Below are 18,540 nucleotides of genomic sequence, written 5' to 3'. Positions count from 1 at the left end.
CTTAAATAAACAATAGGACCTAAGGAGGTTATAGGCAGTGAAGATACGTAAACTATTCAGTGATAAACCCTTTGCCTAAAAAGTCTAATAATAAGAATTATTAAGAGGTTCATACATATAGTATGTTTAAGTAATATTTGATATGTAATATAAAATGCATGATGAAAAATATAAATTTGCATTAGTTATATGAAAAGGGCTGCTCTCTCTCTCTCTCTCTCTCTCTCTCTCTCTCTCTCTCTCTCTCTCTCTCTCTCTCTCTCTCTCTCTCTCTCTTAATTATTGTATGCTTGAATAATTTTCTATTAAAAGAATTCTTATTTCAATGAAAATATGGAAATTATAATTCAATAGAATTTACGATAATTGGTAACTTTGTTTAAGAAAAAAGGGTTTTTAGGATTACCATCACATGATGGTATGAAATTTTTTCAGTTATACTAGCCTCTGATTTTGATTTTTCCGTAATGAACACCATAGTCAAACAAGAGATGAAATTTCCCTTTACTGGCAGCCAATTCAATTAGCTCGTTAATCAATCAAAGCTGTCAATTTCTTTTTCTCTTGACCACTGGTTCTGACTGCAGTTTTTTTCCCACAAGTTGAAAAGGACAGAAAAGTAAAGCTTATGCTAAGATTAAAGAGATTTCTTTTTAAAATATTCCAAGAAATAATCGAGATAGAGGAAAAATATTTCTTTATAAAACAAACAAATCGATGCAAGCTTTGAAGGGAGCATGAATAAAAATAGAATAGGCCAAATGTTGCTCGGTAGAGCTTAAATACTATAGCTCTCAGATATGGGAAAGAACATCCATGTTTTTAGCAGTAAATTCATTTATACATGATCTGCATTGAATAGATTTAACACATAAAATATTGTTGGAAATAATGAGAAAAGGAAATAAGGAATAAGGATACAGTGAACCCTCGCTACTTCACGGTTCGACCATCGCGGATTCACCACTTCGCGGGTTTTTTTCATAACCCATACATATATACATATCGAGGATTTTCCAGAAATTTTGAAAATACCGCGATATCTGAAGACCCCAAATACGATATTTCGTTACCTGTAATTCCATTAATACTGTAATTAGTAATATCTGCTCTTACTGATTGTTCATTGCATTACATATGACATATAATTAAGCACAGAAAGAAATAAAACACGAAAAGAGAATGTGATCATACGATAATTCAGTACTGTATACAGTACGTAGTAAAATTAAATCGAACATGAAACGCAAATCAGATGCAGTCATACCATATTAGAATGGTGTAAGGCTGCTGATGGCTACTACTGTACTACAAATGTAATGGATGTGCTTCTTTTCCATGAATCTTTTGTATGTATACGTATGTAGTACTGCATCCAATAATATTCTTTGTTGCAAAAATCACATTTCGAATAAGCGTACGAGAGAGAAAGATAGAGAGAGAGAGAGAGACACACATCCTACAACAAAAGCGTAAAATAGCGTACGTAAAGCTCTATTATTATTATTGTAATTATTATTATTATTGTTGTTGTTGTTATTAAAATGTTATTTTTATAATAAAATAAATTTTTGAATATACTTACCCGGTGATTATATAAGCTGCAACTCTGTTGCTCGACAGAAAACTCTACGTTAAAAATCCGCCAGCGATCGCTATGCAGGTAGGGGGTGTACTTCAACAGCGCCATCTGTCGTGCAGGTACTCAGTACTCAATGTAAACAAAGAACTCAATTTTCTCCTCGGTCCACTGCGTCTCTATTGGAGAGGAAGGGAGGGTCCTTTAATATATAATCACCGGGTAAGTATATTCAAAAATTTATTTTATTATAAAAATAACATTTTTCAATATTTAACTTAGCCGGTGATTATATAAGCTGATTCACACCCAGGGGGGTGGGTAGAGACCAGCAATAAATGTTTACATTATTATGAGCTAAGGATTTTTTATTTTATTTTAGCAGTTATCAAAATAACAAACTTAAAATAAATAAGTACCTGGTAAGGAAGTCGACTTGAACAATTACTCTGCCTTTTTAAGTACGTCTTCCTTACGGAGCCTCGCGATCCTCTTAGGATGCTGAGCGACCCCTAGGAGCTGAAGTATCAAGGGTTGCAACCCATACAACAGGACCTCATCAAAACCTCTAATCTAGGCGCTTCTCAAGAAATGACTTTGACCACCCGCCAAATCAAGTAGGATGCGAAAGGCTTCTTAGCCTTCCGGACAACCCAAAAACAATAATAAAACATTTCAAGAGAAAGATTAAAAAGGTTATGGAATTAGGGAATTGTAGTGGTTGAGCCCTCACCCACTACTGCACTCGTTGCTACGAATGGTCCCAGAGTGTAGCAGTTCTCGTAAAGAGACTGGACATTCTTAAGATAAAAAGACGCGAACACTGACTTGCTTTTCCAATAGGTTGCGTCGATTATACTTTGCAGAGATCTATTTTGTTTAAAGGCCACGGAAGTTGCGACAGCTCTAACTTCGTGTGTCCTTACCTTCAGCAAAGCTTGGTCTTCCTCATTCAGATGGGAATGAGCTTCTCGTATTAACAGTCTGATAAAATAGGATAAAGCATTCTTTGACATAGGCAAAGATGGTTTCTTAACTGAACACCATAAAGCTTCAGACGGGCCTCGTAAAGGTTTAGTTCGTTTTAAATAGAACTTAAGAGCTCTTACAGGGCATAAGACTCTTTCTAGTTCATTTCCAACCATACGATAAGTTTGGAATATCGAACGATATTGGCCAAGGCCGAGAAGGCAGCTCGTTTTTGGCTAGAAAACCAAGTTGTAGAACATGTAGCCGTTTCGGATGAGAATCCGATGTTCTTGCTGAAGGCATGAATCTCACTGACTCTTTTAGCTGTGGCTAAGCATACCAGGAAAAGAGTCTTTAAGGTGAGATCTTTCAGGGAGGCTGATTGTAGCGGTTCGAACCTGTCTGACATAAGGAATCTTAGTACCACGTCTAAATTCCAACCAGGTGTAACCAAACGACGCTCCTTCGTGGTCTCAAAAGACTTAAGGAGGTCCTGTAGATCTTTATTGTTGGAAAGATCTAAGCCTCTGTGACAGAAGACTGATGCCAACATGCTTCTGTAACCCTTGATAGTGGGAGCTGAAAGAGATCGTTCTTTCTTCAGATATAAGAGGAAGTCAGCTATTTGAGTTACAGAGGTACTGGTCGAGGATACGGATACTGACTTGCACCAGTTTCGGAAGATTTCCCACTTCGATTGGTAGACTCTAAGGGTGGATGTTCTCCTTGCTCTAGCAATCGCTCTGGCTGCCTCCTTCGAAAAGCCTCTAGCTCTCGAGAGTCTTTCGATAGTCTGAAGGCAGTCAGACGAAGAGCGTGGAGGCCTTGGTGTACCTTCTTTACGTGTGGCTGACGTAGAAGGTCCACCCTTAGGGGAAGTGTTCTGGGAACGTCTACTAGCCATCGAAGTACCTCGGTGAACCATTCTCTCGCGGGCCAGAGGGAAGCAACTAGCGTCAACCTTGTCCCTTCGTGAGAGGCGAACTTCTGCAGTACCTTGTTGACAATCTTGAACGGAGGGAATGCATATAGATCTAGATGTGACCAATCTAGGAGAAAGGCATCTATATGAACTGCTGCTGGGTCCGGGATTGGTGAGCAAAATATTGGGAGCCTCTTTGTCATCGAGGTTGCGAAGAGATCTATGGTTGGCTGGCCCCAGGTGGCCCAAAGTCTCTTGCATACATCCTTGTGGAGGGTCCATTATGTTGGAATTATTTGTCCCTTCCGACTGAGACAATCTGCCATGACATTCAAGTTGCCTTGGATGAACCTCGTTACTAGTGATATGTCTAGACCTTTTGACCAGGTGAGGAGGTCCCTTGCGATCTCGTACAACGTCAGAGAGTAGGTCCCTCCTTGCTTGGAGATGTACGCCAAAGCCGTGGTGTTGTCCGAGTTCACCTCGACCACTTTGCCTTGAAGGAGAGACCTGAAGCTTTTCCAGGCCAGACGTACTGCCAGTAGCTCCTTGCAGTTGAAATGCATTGTCCTTTGACTCGAGTTCCATATTCCCGAGCATTCCCGACCGTCTAATGTCGCACCCCAGCCTACGTCCGATGCGTCCGAGAAGAGAACGTGGTTGGGAGTCTGAACAGTCAGGGGAAGACCCTCTCTTAGGTTGATATAGTCCTTTCACCAAGTCAGACAAGACTTTATCTTTTCGGAAACCGGGATCGAGACCGCTTCTAGCCTCTTGTCCTTTTTCCAGTGAAAAGCTAGATGGTATAGAAGAGGACGGAGGTGTAGTCTTCCTAGTGACACAAATTGATCCACGGATGACAGCGTCCCTACCAGACTCATCCACAGCCTGACTGAGCAGCGTTCCTTCTTCAGCATCTTCTGGATGGATAGCAGGGCTGGGGGCTGATCGTCTTGCTCAGCAACGTCCTCATCAGAGGGTTCCTCATCCGAAACTGATGAGGAAACGGCAACGGAGTGGGCAACGTCTGACTCGCTGAATCCGGTCGCACTGGTGGATGCGTGACGGAGCCGGACGCAATATCATGGAACTGCTGCACAGTCTGTGAACTGTCAACAACCATGGGTGCGCGAGGAAGCACAGCGTCAACCCGAAACTGTCTAGACCGTCTGGGTTGTGCAGTCAACACCCTACCGGGTTGCTGAGGTTGACGCACTGCGTCACAACAAGTCACCTCTGCTGGTTGTTGAACGTCCTGAACGTCAACAACCACCTCCGAGCGTCGCTTAACGTCAACGTGCGGCTGGCAACCCACACTGGGTCGCATCGGTGGAGGAACCACCTCAACTGGCAGACGCGAGTAGGTTACCTCAGCGTCAACAGGGCGCACAACCGACCGGTTGGAAGGTTGTTGGCCAGAAGGTTCTTCTCCGCATTTAAGTCCTCTATCAAGGACGCAAGCTTGGACTGCATGTCTTGCAGCAAAGCCCATTTAGGGTTTACGGGAGCAGGTGTGGCAACAGACGGGGTTAGCGACTGAGGCGGAACCGTTTACCATCCCTGAAAGCCTTGTTATGCGTGACATAATAGTACAGCAAAACTTCAAAGGCTCGACAACAGCTGAGAAGTTGACCTGTAAACAACTTGGAGCGTCTCCTGGCTAGGCGCCAGGGAGAGTCTACCAGAATTGAGAAGTCTATCTGGGCAGAGGCATGAACTCCCAAGCCGAGAACTTCTCTCGTGTCATATCAGACTCTCGCTCTATAAACCAGTTTAAAAGAAGGGAAAGCAAAGGCTGTATCCCCCAAACTCCTCCTGGTGAAAAACCAGTCGCCTAGCCAACGTAACGCTCTCTAGGAGAGCGAGAGAGCACTAGCTTAAAAACAACGGCTTCGAAGTAGCTAGGCCTAGTGTAAGTTCTGACGTTTAGGCGAACGAGGAGCAGCAGTTACAAGATCCGGACGAAGATCCTTAAAAAAAAATCATCATGATTTAATTAAAGTCCATAGGAGGCTAAGCAGCTTAAGGCTCCTCTCCATCTGACAGAGTCCTCAAGGGAATATCAGTAGGAGGGAGAACAGCAACTTCCTCATCTACAGGAACCTTGTCCGATAAAAGCTGAATCTCTCACTGGTGCATTAGTAGCGGACCAGAACGCAACGTCATGTAACTGCTTGACAGTCTGTGAACTGTCAACAACTGAACTGTCAACCACAACAGGTGCGTGAGGACGTACAGCGTCCACTCGAGACTGCTTTGACTGCCTAGACTGAGCAGTCAAAACAACTCTAGAATGCGGAGGTTGACGCACAGCGTCAAAACAAGTCAACTCCGATTGTTAGTGAACGTCTAGAACGTCAACAGGAGCATCAGCCAGTGGCCTAACGTCCAAATGCGGCTGAAAAACCACACGAGACCGCATCGAGTGTGGTTCTAAACAACCTGACTGACGTGACTAAGCTACGCCAACGTCAACAGTAAGCACAAAGGAACGTTAGGTTGGCTGAAAGCCAGGATATCGATGAGATAAACGGCTAGACTCAACGAACTAATCGGCAGAATAGTCTTCCATAAGGGAGGCAAGCATATACTGCATGTTTTGCCATACAACCCCTTAAGGATCAACGGAAATGGTTGTGGTAATAGACGAGGGTAACGTCTGTGACCGCAACACTTTGCCTACAAAAAAAGACTTTCGGAGTCTGTGTTACGCTTTTGTTAGGCGGCGAGCAGTTATCCGATGACTGCATAGGGTCAGAGCTGTCCTAATGGCTGTAACCAGGACGCTGGACCTGTCCTGAAAGGACTGACTTTCGCTTAAGGGCTTCGAAACCTTGTGACAGGTTTCTCATGCGAAAAGCCTACGGATGGTGAGGAGAAACAACGTCTCTCTCGTCTTATGGTAGGGGAGATCTTGGTAAGAAACACCCGATACCATAGAGGGAAAACGTCTGTTCGTTGGTCAAGGCCTCTCGAACCCATAAGTCTTTTGACATTACTTCTCCCCTGGGCTTGGGAGCTTGCAAGAGGTCCCGGACTAGGTGAACGACAGGCACGAACAGACGAACCCTCGGACGCAACACTGTAACACTTTGCGCCTCGGACGCAACACTGTAACACTTTGCGCATATCACTTTATCACTTCGATTTTCTGTTTTGCACTTATTTCTACCTGAAACACGCAATTCTACCCTTCATTAAAAGGTAGTAATTGCGAAATTAGTCGTATAATGCAAGCTCATAATACCAGCAAAAAACAGAAAACATATTTTAAGATAAAAAGAAAAATCAGTGGCTGGGAAAGAGACTAAACACTAGTTCATATAACTACGTTTTCAATCTCTCACCGCACATAGCCTGGGGACGAGAATAAAAACCTAAAAACGTTTTATCCTTCCTCCCCGTACAGAGACTAGGGACGAGAGTAACACGAGAACAACGTTACCCGCTTGAACGGAACGTTTTCTCTCCTCTCTCTCCCTCCGTCTCTATCTCTCTCTCTCTTTCTCTCTTGATTTCGCACCTAAGAGAAGAGCCCAATTATATATCGTCAAAAAAAACATGTTATTTGACTAAAGGAAAAAACAAAGGTTTTTCAAATAAAAAGTTCCTTTAAATTAGAATTTAAAACATTTAAGCTAAGAAAGAATGAACAAAACGTCAGAATCGATTTACTCTTACTGCAAAGTGAAACCGTGATACACTCTCTCTCTATCGTAACGATAGAGCGCATGTTGAACGTCCTGAACGTCAACAACTGCGTAGCATAAATAAACTAAACGTTAGTTCATCTTTGAAAACAGTACGAAGACTATCAAAGAAATTCTTTCATAAAATATTACATTTAAAAAGTTTTAAATCCTTAGCTCTTTAAAAGCTATTTACGATATACTGTAAAGGGCTCAACGTTGATTAACTTCGGTTTCCAAGTTAGGACCGCCTACTCTCAGGAAAGGACTATATAAACAAAACATTAAAATTATTTTTATATGTTTATAATAAATGGAAAGTTAATCGAAGAGGCCTAATAAAGGCGGAGAGATATAAAATATACAGAGGAAAATCTATAACGTGATAAGATAATTACTAAAAGCCTAAACACACTTCCGTCTAAGGGAAGGGTCGGCCATTTAAAAGTGAAAAAAAGTCCATACTCTCTTTGTCACCATAATTAAATCTATCCAAAACGAGTTCAAGTTTTGAGATGAAGATAAAACACCTGCATAGCGAAAGCTCAAAACTAGAATAGCGTACTTCACCAATAGTTGTGAAAACAAATCCAGTTAGCACAGCGATTTAGTAGGTCTTGCCGGTAGCCCGACAGAGAGAAAATTGAGTTCTTTGTTTACATTGAGTACTGAGTACCTGCACGACAGATGGCGCTGTTGAAGTACACCCCCTACCTGCATAGCGATCGCTGGCGGATTTTTAACGTAGAGTTTTCTGTCGAGCAACAGAGTTGCAGCTTATATAATCACCGGCTAAGTTAAATATTGAAAAATTATTATTGTTATTATTATTATTATTTTTATTATCATTATTATTATTACAGTATCATTATTTATTATTATTATTACTGTACAGTACAGTATACGCAGGGTATCTTGTACTTTGAATTGGTAACCTACGTAGCATATAAGACGGGTTGTGATTGGTTCAAGCGCTGATAGATGACGAATCAGAACTCAAGTTTTGTTATCTAGCCTGTGATTGGTGTTTTGCCCGCATCTCCAACTTCCAGCATCTAGGTTTTCGCGGCCACTTTCTCTCCCGCCGTATCGCTGTGTAGACGTTGTTAAGTTTGTGAACTTTAATCTGTGCTGTGCGTGACTGTTTTAAGTTGAACTTTTTGTTGAACTTTCTGTTAAACCCTACTGTACAATGCCTCCCAAGCGTTCTGCTTCTACTAAGGCTGGTAGTGAGCCTAAACGCCACCGAAGGATGATGACGATTGCTGAGAAGGTGACGCTTCTCGATATGTTAAAAGACGGTAGAAGTTTTGCGTCCGCAGCCCGCCATTTTGGAATCAATGAATCCACCGTTCGCTCTATCAAGAAGGACGAGGCGAACATCAGAAAGACGGCTGCTATCAACTTTAGCAGATCAGCGAAGCGAGTCGTTACCACGCGTAATAAAACGATCGTACGCATGGAAGGTGCTTTAGCTGTATGGATTGCCGACTGCCGGAAGAAGAACATAGCCTTGGATACGAACACCATCCGAACAAAGGCTTTGAGCTTGTATGAGAATTTTGCGGCAAAGGAACCTCAAGACGACGATGGCGACCATGCTGAAGAAGATGATGATGTAGATGAACCTCAACCAGGGACATCCACTGATTCCCAGCCTCAGAAACAACGTTTTTCCGCCAGCAAAGGATGGTTCGCGAAGTTTCAGAAACGCTTCGCCCAGAAAAGCGTTTCCCTGCATGGCAAGGCTGCTTCCGCTGACACTGCTGCTGCTGAAACTTACGTGAACCAGACTTTCAAGAATATTATCGCCGAAGGTGGATACAAGTCTGAACAAGTCTTTAATAAGGATGAGACCGGCTTGTTTTGGAAGAGAATGCCGTCGCGAACTTTCCTGTTCAAAGAAGAAGCCAAAGCCTCTGGCTTTAAAGCATTCAAGGATCGCGTTACCCTCGTGATGTGTGGCAATGCTGCTGGATTTTTGCTAAAGCCGGGGCTTATTTATAAGTCGAAAAATCCTCGCGCTTTGAAAAATAAAAACAAGAATCTCCTTCCCGTGTACTGGATGCATAATCCAAAAGCATGGATTACGAAGATGCTGACCTCCAACTGGTTCCACCAGTGTTTCATCCCGCAAGTCAGCAAATATCTCGTAGAGAAGGGCTTGCCATTCAAGATCCTTCTCCTTATGGATAACGCTGGTGGACACGCAACTGATCTGTCGCATGAGGGCATTCAGGTTGAGTTCCTGCCACCCAACACCACGTCATTAATTCAACCGATGGACCAGGGGGTTATCAGGGCGTTCAAGGCCCTCTACACGAAGAATATCTTGGCGGACCTCGTTGCGTGTGTGGATGCTGCCCAAGATGATGAGGATGAAGATTTTAACTTGAAGGCGTACTGGCGGCAGTACACCATAGCCACGTGCCTGAAGAATATTCAGAAGGCACTGCAAGAGATGAAACCTGCAACCGTGAATGCGAGCTGGAAGAAGTTGTGGCCCAGATTGTTTACGACGACAAGGGATTTACTCCGTCTGAAATCCAACACTCTGCAATACGGAAATCTGTGCAGTTGGCTGCCATAATTGGAGGTGACGGGTTTGGCGACATGACGACTGAAGACGTCGACGAGTTGTTGGACTGCCATTCCCAGCCGCTAACTGACGCAGACCTAGAAGACCTGACGAAATCGGCAAGTGAAGAAGAGAGTGAAACGCAGGAAGAGACCCAAGAAAATGTCGAAGAAACGGGCTTAACATTAGAACAGCTTGCCAAGGCCTGCAACCATGTGAAGGAGTTGAAAGAAATGTTGCAAGAGTGGGACGAGGATATGGTTCGGTCTATGCAATTCTCCAACAAGGTCGATGACATCATGACTCCCTACAGGATGCTCTTAGAGCGAAAAAAGAAGCAGCGGCAGCAACTTCCGATCACAATGTTCTTCCAGCCTCGCAAAAAAGAGCCAGTTCCTCCTGCTAGTACGCCTTCGGAAGAAATTGAAGAAGTTTCTCAGGAAGAAGTTGAAGAGGTGTCCAAGGAAAAGACACCTCCGTCTGAAGAGACGTAAAATACTATTATTGGCTGCACAGTAGAAGACATCATCAGCTTCATCATCATCATTTCTACTGTGCAGCAAATTCATCGCCATCATCATTCAAGTTTTTCTTGAACTTCTTTCGTGGTGAGTACAGTAACAATCTTTATTTTTTACTTTAATATTCTAACATCTTAATATTTGTGCCTGTTTTAGTTTAGTACTGTATGCATTAAGTTAAAGGGAAGGTTTTAAAAGTCTGAAGAGTATACATGTTGTAACCTATCATATTTTTTTTGTTTAAAATTTACATTTACGTACGTAAAACAATCTCTCTCTCTCTCTCTCTCTCTCTCTCTCTCTCTCTCTCTCTCTCTCTCTCTCTCTCTCTCTCTCTCTCTCTCTCTCTCTCTCGTAAATTGTTTTCCTGCTTTGCTACGTACAGTATGTACTGTATGATTTTATATAGATACGGTAAATAATATTTGTAATAACATATTTTCTAAAAGCTTTTACTGTAAATATCATTATTTATCACTTTCATCATGCGCGTTAAATGCCTTCTTTGTTCTGAGCATGGTTGTTTACTGAGCGTACTTTATGACGCCGTCGTTTCAGGCGGCGTCATAAAGAAAAACATTTCATTTGGAAGTCCTAAGAAAAATTAAGTAAAACATTGGTAATAACAAAATCAACATACTGTACTGAATAATCAATATAATCGATGCAAAAACTAACCTATACACAGATGTGTAAATGCGTTTGTTTCTTCATTATGATCAGAGATAAACTAAACAAAACATTGCTTGCCATTTTTTATCGTGCTTTTTGGCGTGTTTAGGAAACGCATGATATAAAATCGCCTTTAATATTTGTGCCTGTTTTAGTTTAGGGTACTGTAGTACATGCATTAAGTGTTCTGTACATTAAAGGGTAGTTTGTTAACAGCACTACGTACAAGGGAAGGTTTTAAAAGTCTGAATATACATGTTAAATAAATAGGTAAATATGGTGTCACTACTTCGCGGATTTTCACCTATCGCGGCCGGGTCTGGAACCTATCTACCGCGATAAACGAGGGTTCACTGTAATACCAAATAAGAAAGGGTATAATGAACAATAAAAATGTGTGAATAACAGAAATGAAAAGCAAATACAAAAGAAGGAAGAATGGAAGATAAAATAGTATGCAGTATACAGTACAGTCAGCCCTTGGTCTTCACGGTTTCTATCTTTGCGGATTCGATCATTCGCAATACAGATAACCGTATAATCTATTAAATAAATAATCACATTCTTACGATAAGCTCTCTAACGGCCCAATAATTTCAAACAGACCGTGCTCAATTGCACCCAGCATGATTCGCAACATTTCCCTCTCCGCACAATATGATACTCCATCTCTCGCATCGTCTCTCCTCACGTATACAACTTCCGCTTCGGTCCTTTTGTGCAGAATCACGTTGTGATGTAAACAACCTGTACATATCCAGTCTCATTAAAAGTGATTTTAATATAAAATATAATAACTACATTCCTCTACCCCACGTGCCAGATTGTTGTCGGCTCAACGAGATGCATCATGCTTCAGACTTACTGTGTAGAACTCTGTATGTGAATGGTTAGTGGTGCTATACCGATACTTTTTCTTTTAATTTTTACTATACTGTATTAGTATACTATTCATTGTGTAACATTTAGCGGTATTGTTAAATAAACTAATGCACGGCACAGTATACAAAATGCTATACTTTACAGTAGTAATGTAGATACTGTACTGTATAGGGTACACGTACGGTGAGTCTCAATGGCACGAGTGGGCCTGCCGAAAACAGCGAACACTTACAAGTGTTACCTTAGCTAATTAAGCTGCACTGTAGTGATAGCACTGCACACATATTACCGTAATAAAGTATACACTATAGTATCAGCAAGTGTTATACAGTATTAGATAGGAACAAGTGTTTTGCTATTATAAGTGTCTTAATGACTAATGTTATACGCACTGTACCGTAGTTTTACCATGTACGGTATTTAGTACAAGAGTATAGCCTACATGTACTGTACACTTATTGAAATGTGTTCATATGGTAATACAGTACACAACTTCTACTGTGATAGAAACCAAGTATAAACAATATTAGGGAGTACAGTGAGTTACTTATTGTGTTAGTTGACTGTAAATAAGCAATGGGCTGTGAGTTGTTAGGGTAAGAGTTAACCGACCCTAGGGCATTAAGAATTTGTGGATTCTCGCTTTTCGCGGCTGTCTCTGTTACCTGACCCACGCGAATAAGGAAGGCTGACTGTATAATCTTTTACCGAATGTGGACTAAAGTCTTTTTTTCCATTCTAGTTATTTAAACTAAAATGCCTGTAATTCATTATGCAAGGAGACATCAAATATTATTAAATAATAAGCTGAAAATTATTAGCTAAAAATGATGAAAAGAAGGAAAATAAATTGAAGAATGTAGAGAGGGTAGAGGGAAATCATATTATAGTAAAAATTAATCATAACTAAATTATATAAACATTAAACTTAATAATGAAATTGAAGAGTTAAAGTTTAAGGATATAGGATTGTAAAGAGAATAGAATGAAATTTAGTAATTTATTTAGTGTTATTGCTGATTTAGGAATTTATTAAGGAAAGAATGGAAAAATACGAGTTTGTACAGTAATTAAATTTAAATTTTTGTAATAAAACCTACAGTACAATTAGTGGATTACTTGAAAATGTGGTGCATTATTTGTAGTTTTAGGTAACTGTTGTGTTAGGCAACTGCACACAGGCAACGGTTAGTCGGTTAGGGGAGCTACAGTTCATTGATCAAAGGACACTAATTATACGTGGATTTTCACTCTTCGCGGGTGTCTGTTACCTAACCCCCGCAAAGCCTGAGGACCAACTGCACAGTCAATTTACCTTCGATGAAAATACTTTCTGTAAATTAACAGCAAATTCTCTTGGAGTAATATTAGGCGGGGTTTCTTTTATAACACACATGGCAACTGCAACTTGAACCATCTGGTACTTGCGTCTGTAGACAAAAAGAAAAAAATTAGTAAGAGTAGATAAAAGCTGATTACTGTATACAAACAATAACTCTTAGCCAAAAAAAAATTTCCTTATCCGAGAAAATACAGTAAACACAGTAAATGTATTACTAAATGTCTGAGCAGGGAATCTACTGCCCAACTGTTCTTATGCCGTTTGAATCTAGAAAATCTTAAAGATATCTTGTACAGTACTTCGTAGAAAATAAAACCTTAAGTTCTTTTGCATAGATACAGTATACCTATTGGGGGGCTAATGGCCCCCTGCAACTCCTATTACACTGCCATATTCTAAGTTAGCCGTAATCATACATGCAGGTGGCCACTATCATACATACACCCCGAAAATCTAACCAGAAAATTTTCTTGTACAGTAGGCTACCAACTATAATTCAACAAATCTAGAAATACTATTGCAGACCTAGAACCCGAAGAGTAAACACAAACTACCGGGTTCTATTGTAGTTTATTACAGGGTAATGTAACCTAGGGAAAAACTACTATTTTCTATAGAAAAAAGGTCCGTTCTCTTCAAAAATGACACTCGTTCCTGGCGGAAATGAATAGATTCAGAAATATATATATGTTAGTGTAACATTGCTAATGTTAGCATGCGCAGCTCAACATTACCGCTTGCGAGTACATACAAGCTTGATGTTTTTGTTTTCTGGCTAGCGAAGCGAACCCACGGTGGAACAAGAGCCATTATATTTAAACATTTTTACAGAAATTATATAGTTTCCTCTAGTAAATAACATGATTTAACCGGTTTTCACCTTTATTTCAACCGCAATAACAACAACCAGCTTGGCTACTTGAAGTTAGTCGAACTGGTTGTTCTGTTTATTTGCGGTTGAAATGAAGGTGAAAACCAGTTAAATCACGTTATTAGCTACAGGAAAACATATATTTTCTGTTCGAAATGATTCCCTGTATACTTGTAAAACTTTACCAACTACCGTAGGATACATCCACAGGGTGAAGTAGTGCAAGTTGTAAATTTGCAATGCATCAACAACAAATATCGACAAAAACTGAATTAAATCATTTAAGTTTTAGTTACTATCAATCTAAAGTCCGTTGTAGCTCGACCTACAATTGTTTCTGAAAACTAGTTTAGCCTAACATATTGGTCTGATTAGGTTAATGAGATATCACGGTAAATGTGTAGGAGAGCTCCGCGGAAGATCTTGAAGAATTTAAACACCTACATTTCACTATTATATCATATAGAACGCTTATATAATAGTCAATATATGAGCAGCTTCTATTTAACGAAGATATTCGTGTGTATAGTTATGTTTCACTTGGATTTTTTCTAAGTGTTTGTTTTTGTTTACTGTGTGATGTCTTGGCTAAAATGAGCTGTTTCACCGCCTTACTGCGTATGGCAGACTAGTTCTCAATGCTATTCTAACCAATAACAGGTGTTTTCTTGACGTCACACTGTTTGAAAACCAATCATGGCGGTTTTTACAAATCTAGCCAATGCTGACACTTATTACTTCACTTATCCCTGCTATTTTTCCACCAGTTACCACAGTTTACGTGAAGTTCCACGGAGGAATATTTTTGCACGTCTCGGATCTCCCTTCAAACTGAAAAGCTCATTTTGCCGTGAAGTATGGAGCAATTAGCAGGACCTTCATCCCGTTCCGACTGTGTCACTTGTGACAATTGCTTTATTTCTTATGGGGATTTTTGTGTACATTATTCAGGGAAAGTTGATTTGCTAATTGCATTTGCTCAACGTCATGGTTTGATTTTGGCAGAGAAAAAGTGCCCTAATTGTGAAAATGTGTGCCGTATAGATTACAACAATGATCCTGCCAAAAGACTTCATCACTTCCTCCTGGCAGCAGCAGATTTGTATCCACCTACACCATAACAGTAAGGTATGTGGTAGTTTGCAGTTTACGTTAACGTTGTGTAACCTCATTAATAGTCGAAATATCGACGATCAAACTCACGCTACTCTTGTCTTCCCTGAATTTTCTAAGTCTGTTGTTATTGTTGACTGTGTCTTATTTTTGCTCAAATGAGCCCTGTAACCACTATAATCCGCAGACAAACTATGACGCCCCCCCCCCCCCCCGGTAGGCCTAGGTAGGGGTACAGGGCCCCATAGGCTAGGTTAGGTGGGTGTCTTAGGTTCGGTGGTGCCCTGAAAATTACTGTGGCCTTAAGGGGGGGTCGCAGGGGGGGCAGAGCCCCCCCCCCCCGGTAGGCCTAGGTAGGGGTACAGGGCCCCATAGGCTAGGTTAGGTGGGTGTCTTAGGTTCGGTGGTGCCCTGAAAATTACTGTGGCCTTAAGGGGGGGTCGCAGGGGGGGGGGCGGAGCCCCCCCCCCCCCCCGGTAGGCCTAGGTAGGGGTACATGGCCCCCAGGGTAGGGTAGGTAGTTGTATTAGGTTCGGTAGTACCCCGAAAAATACCTTTTCTCCTCCTCCCCCCACCCAAAAACCACGCTTCCCACTGGGGTCCCCCATAATTGTAGTAGTAGGTTTATGCTTACATTTTCTGTGTAAGAGTTAGGTGGTTGTAGGAGGATTATCTCACAGTTTCAAGGTAACTGTAGCTCTAATTTACAGTTTTCTTTCGTTTTCTACTTTTAGAAACTTTTAAATCGAGCGCGGAGGTCTCCTACACAATTACCGATATCACTTTCATACTACTTACTGGCGATCCATTATAAGAATTCTTAATAAATTCTAAATCATACATCAAGAAGGGACTCTCCGACAAATTACACCTGTGACAAAACACTTTCACAAGTTTTAAAAGCAGTAATTATGGATGTCCATTTGCAAACGGGACTGTCGACTCCAATAATAAGTTGTAAACAAACAAAGCGTTCTTCTTCTGCTTTATTGAGTCTGATCTTCGAGTCATTTTAAATATAAGTTTTCTTTAACTTTTATTAATTTATTATAATTGTAAGAACAGATCTAATGAATTATTTCTATTATATAAAGTCTAGAGGACGAGAAGTAAAAGAAAAAGTATATCCAATCAGAATATATTTTCTTTCAAACAAAGAAAGCGTTCTTCTTCTTCTATGCTTCATTGAGTCTGATCTTTGAGTCATTTTAAATAAATATTTCCCTTAACCTTTATGAATTTATCATAGTTGTAAGAACAGATATAATGAATTATCTCTATTATATAAAGACTAGAAGACGATAAGTAAAAGAAAAATTATATCCCGTCAGAATATATTTTCTTTTATCTTATTGACAGACTAATTCCATCTATCTAGATGACCAGAACAATTTACAAAAATAATATTTATAAAGCAACTTTGAAAGCTTTATAAATGTTACACTCTCTGCTATGATACTAGGAATATGGATATCATTCAGTGCAAAGTGACACAAAATGAAATAGCTGCAGTCACTTGGAATAGGCCTACACTTCAAACCAATATAGTAATAGCCTTCGTTGAGAAACAAAATTAAACCAAATTTTAGAATATGAAAAGATCTTTGGCTCAACCAACTAAAGAGCGTTAAAATGCTAAATTTGATTTCGATTAAATTAGAACGCATTGAATAAAAATGTTAGAAATCAACAATTATGAATGGGACACAATAAGGAAAGTAAAGTTCCCATGCAGTATAGGACTAGAAAAGCAGCTCTTAAAGTAATTAAAAGCAAAGTAATGATAATTAGGGCAATTGTACACCATGAAGACAATTAGATGCTCTGTTCAATATGTTACCTGTGATCTAATTTACATGATCATCACAATTTCCTCCTATGCCTATTGACGCAAAGGGTCTCAGTGAGATTTCACCAGCCGTCTCTATTTAGAGCATTTAAATAAATACTTCTCCATTCATCATCTCCTACCTTGCGTATCATAGTCTTCAGCCATGTAGACCTGGGTCACCCAACTCTTCTAGTGCTTTGTGGAACCCATTTAAAAGTTTGGTGAACTAATCTCTCTTGGGGAGTGCGAAGAGTATGCCCTAACCATCTCCATCTACCCCTCACCATGACCTCATCCACAAATGGCACTCGAGAAATCTCTCTTATAGTTTACTTACTTTTAATTTACTTTTAGGGGTTTATTTCTCGCCCTCCATCAGACACTAAGAGTCTGTTCAGGCGGGCCTTGTTTGTGAAAATATTTTTTTCCAGTTTATATTTTGCTCTGTATCTTTTCAGTTATTCGCTAGCATTTGTATTCAGGCTTAATAGTTTTCAGGTCACTATTATAACACTTTCCAAAGAGATAGGTCTTCAGGTTTTTCTTGAAAGTTGCCACATTTTTGCTATTCTTAACATCAAGTGGAAGGTCATTGAAGAGTCTCGGTGCAGCATAACAAAAAGTTCTTCCTCCTATTGCATGATTTACACTAATTTCGAATAGTCTATATGGGTCATCAGCATCAGTTTGATTTACAATTCTGTCCAGCCATTTAACTCACGATGATCTTCTGAAAGATGGGGTAAATTCAGTGTTACCTTGTACAAATCAGAGAGAAAAAAAAACAGTCTCAGTCACATTGGCGCCAAGCCATTCTAATCGTAAAGGGACTCTCGGTAGGAAGCATATTGTTGATAACCTTTAGTATCATCATTAATTCTCTACGCAAACTGCAAATCGTCACAATCAAGCCAGATAAGGATGGGAGATCATAAGGATCTGAAGCTGAGAAGAAGGTTTTAATTTCTCCCGCATTTATTACTTTTTCGATTTTTTTAAGTTCATGAAATTAGATTGAGGCAATACTCTGGAATATAATTGCTACTAGTTTTTATTGTATTGTGTTTTTGTTTAAAAAAAATCAGTCAAGTTATTATTTTGTTATATGTTACGTCAAATACATACATACACCTCCATACACACACACATGTATATATATATATATATATATATATATATATATACACACACACACATATATATATATATATATATATATATATATATATATATATGTGTATATATATATATATATATATATATATATATATATATATATATATATATGTATATATATATATATATATATATATATATATATATATGTGTGTGTGTGTGTGTGTGTGTGTGTGTGTGTGTTAACTTGTAATGTAAATAGTAACTGTCGTAAAAGACAAAATTTACATGAATGACCAAAAACAACATTGAGTGAGTGATACATGAATACAGAAGTTAAGAAAGAATTTTCCAAGATTAAATTATTCGTAAGAATATTTACTACGAAAGTTGTTAACTTAGATCTGAAATTCCTTAGGATTAGAAAATTCTTGAAGTTAATACACATGTGAAAA

At 39.7% G+C, this 18,540-nt stretch overlaps 1 protein-coding gene across 1 annotated transcript in view; it reads right to left on the bottom strand.

Moving 5' to 3' along the window:
- Nucleotides 1-16,106, bottom strand: part of LOC137639409 (uncharacterized) — a 50,652-nt gene extending 34,546 nt beyond the window's left edge. Inside the window, exons 1-2 of the mRNA XM_068371682.1 lie at nucleotides 15,937-16,106; nucleotides 13,128-13,242 (exon numbers count right to left, since the gene is read on the bottom strand). Coding sequence (XP_068227783.1) covers nucleotides 13,128-13,242; nucleotides 15,937-15,947 — 126 coding nt within the window. The 5' untranslated portion in view covers nucleotides 15,948-16,106. The remainder of the gene's footprint in view (nucleotides 1-13,127; nucleotides 13,243-15,936) is intronic.
- Between the last annotated feature and the right edge of the window lie 2,434 nt (nucleotides 16,107-18,540).

Source organism: Palaemon carinicauda, chromosome 4, assembly GCF_036898095.1.
Source record: "Palaemon carinicauda isolate YSFRI2023 chromosome 4, ASM3689809v2, whole genome shotgun sequence".
Classification (NCBI taxonomy): Eukaryota; Metazoa; Arthropoda; class Malacostraca; order Decapoda; family Palaemonidae; genus Palaemon; species Palaemon carinicauda.
The sequence above is the reverse complement of the archived record's forward strand: the minus strand, read 5'-3'. Positions and strand labels throughout refer to the sequence as shown.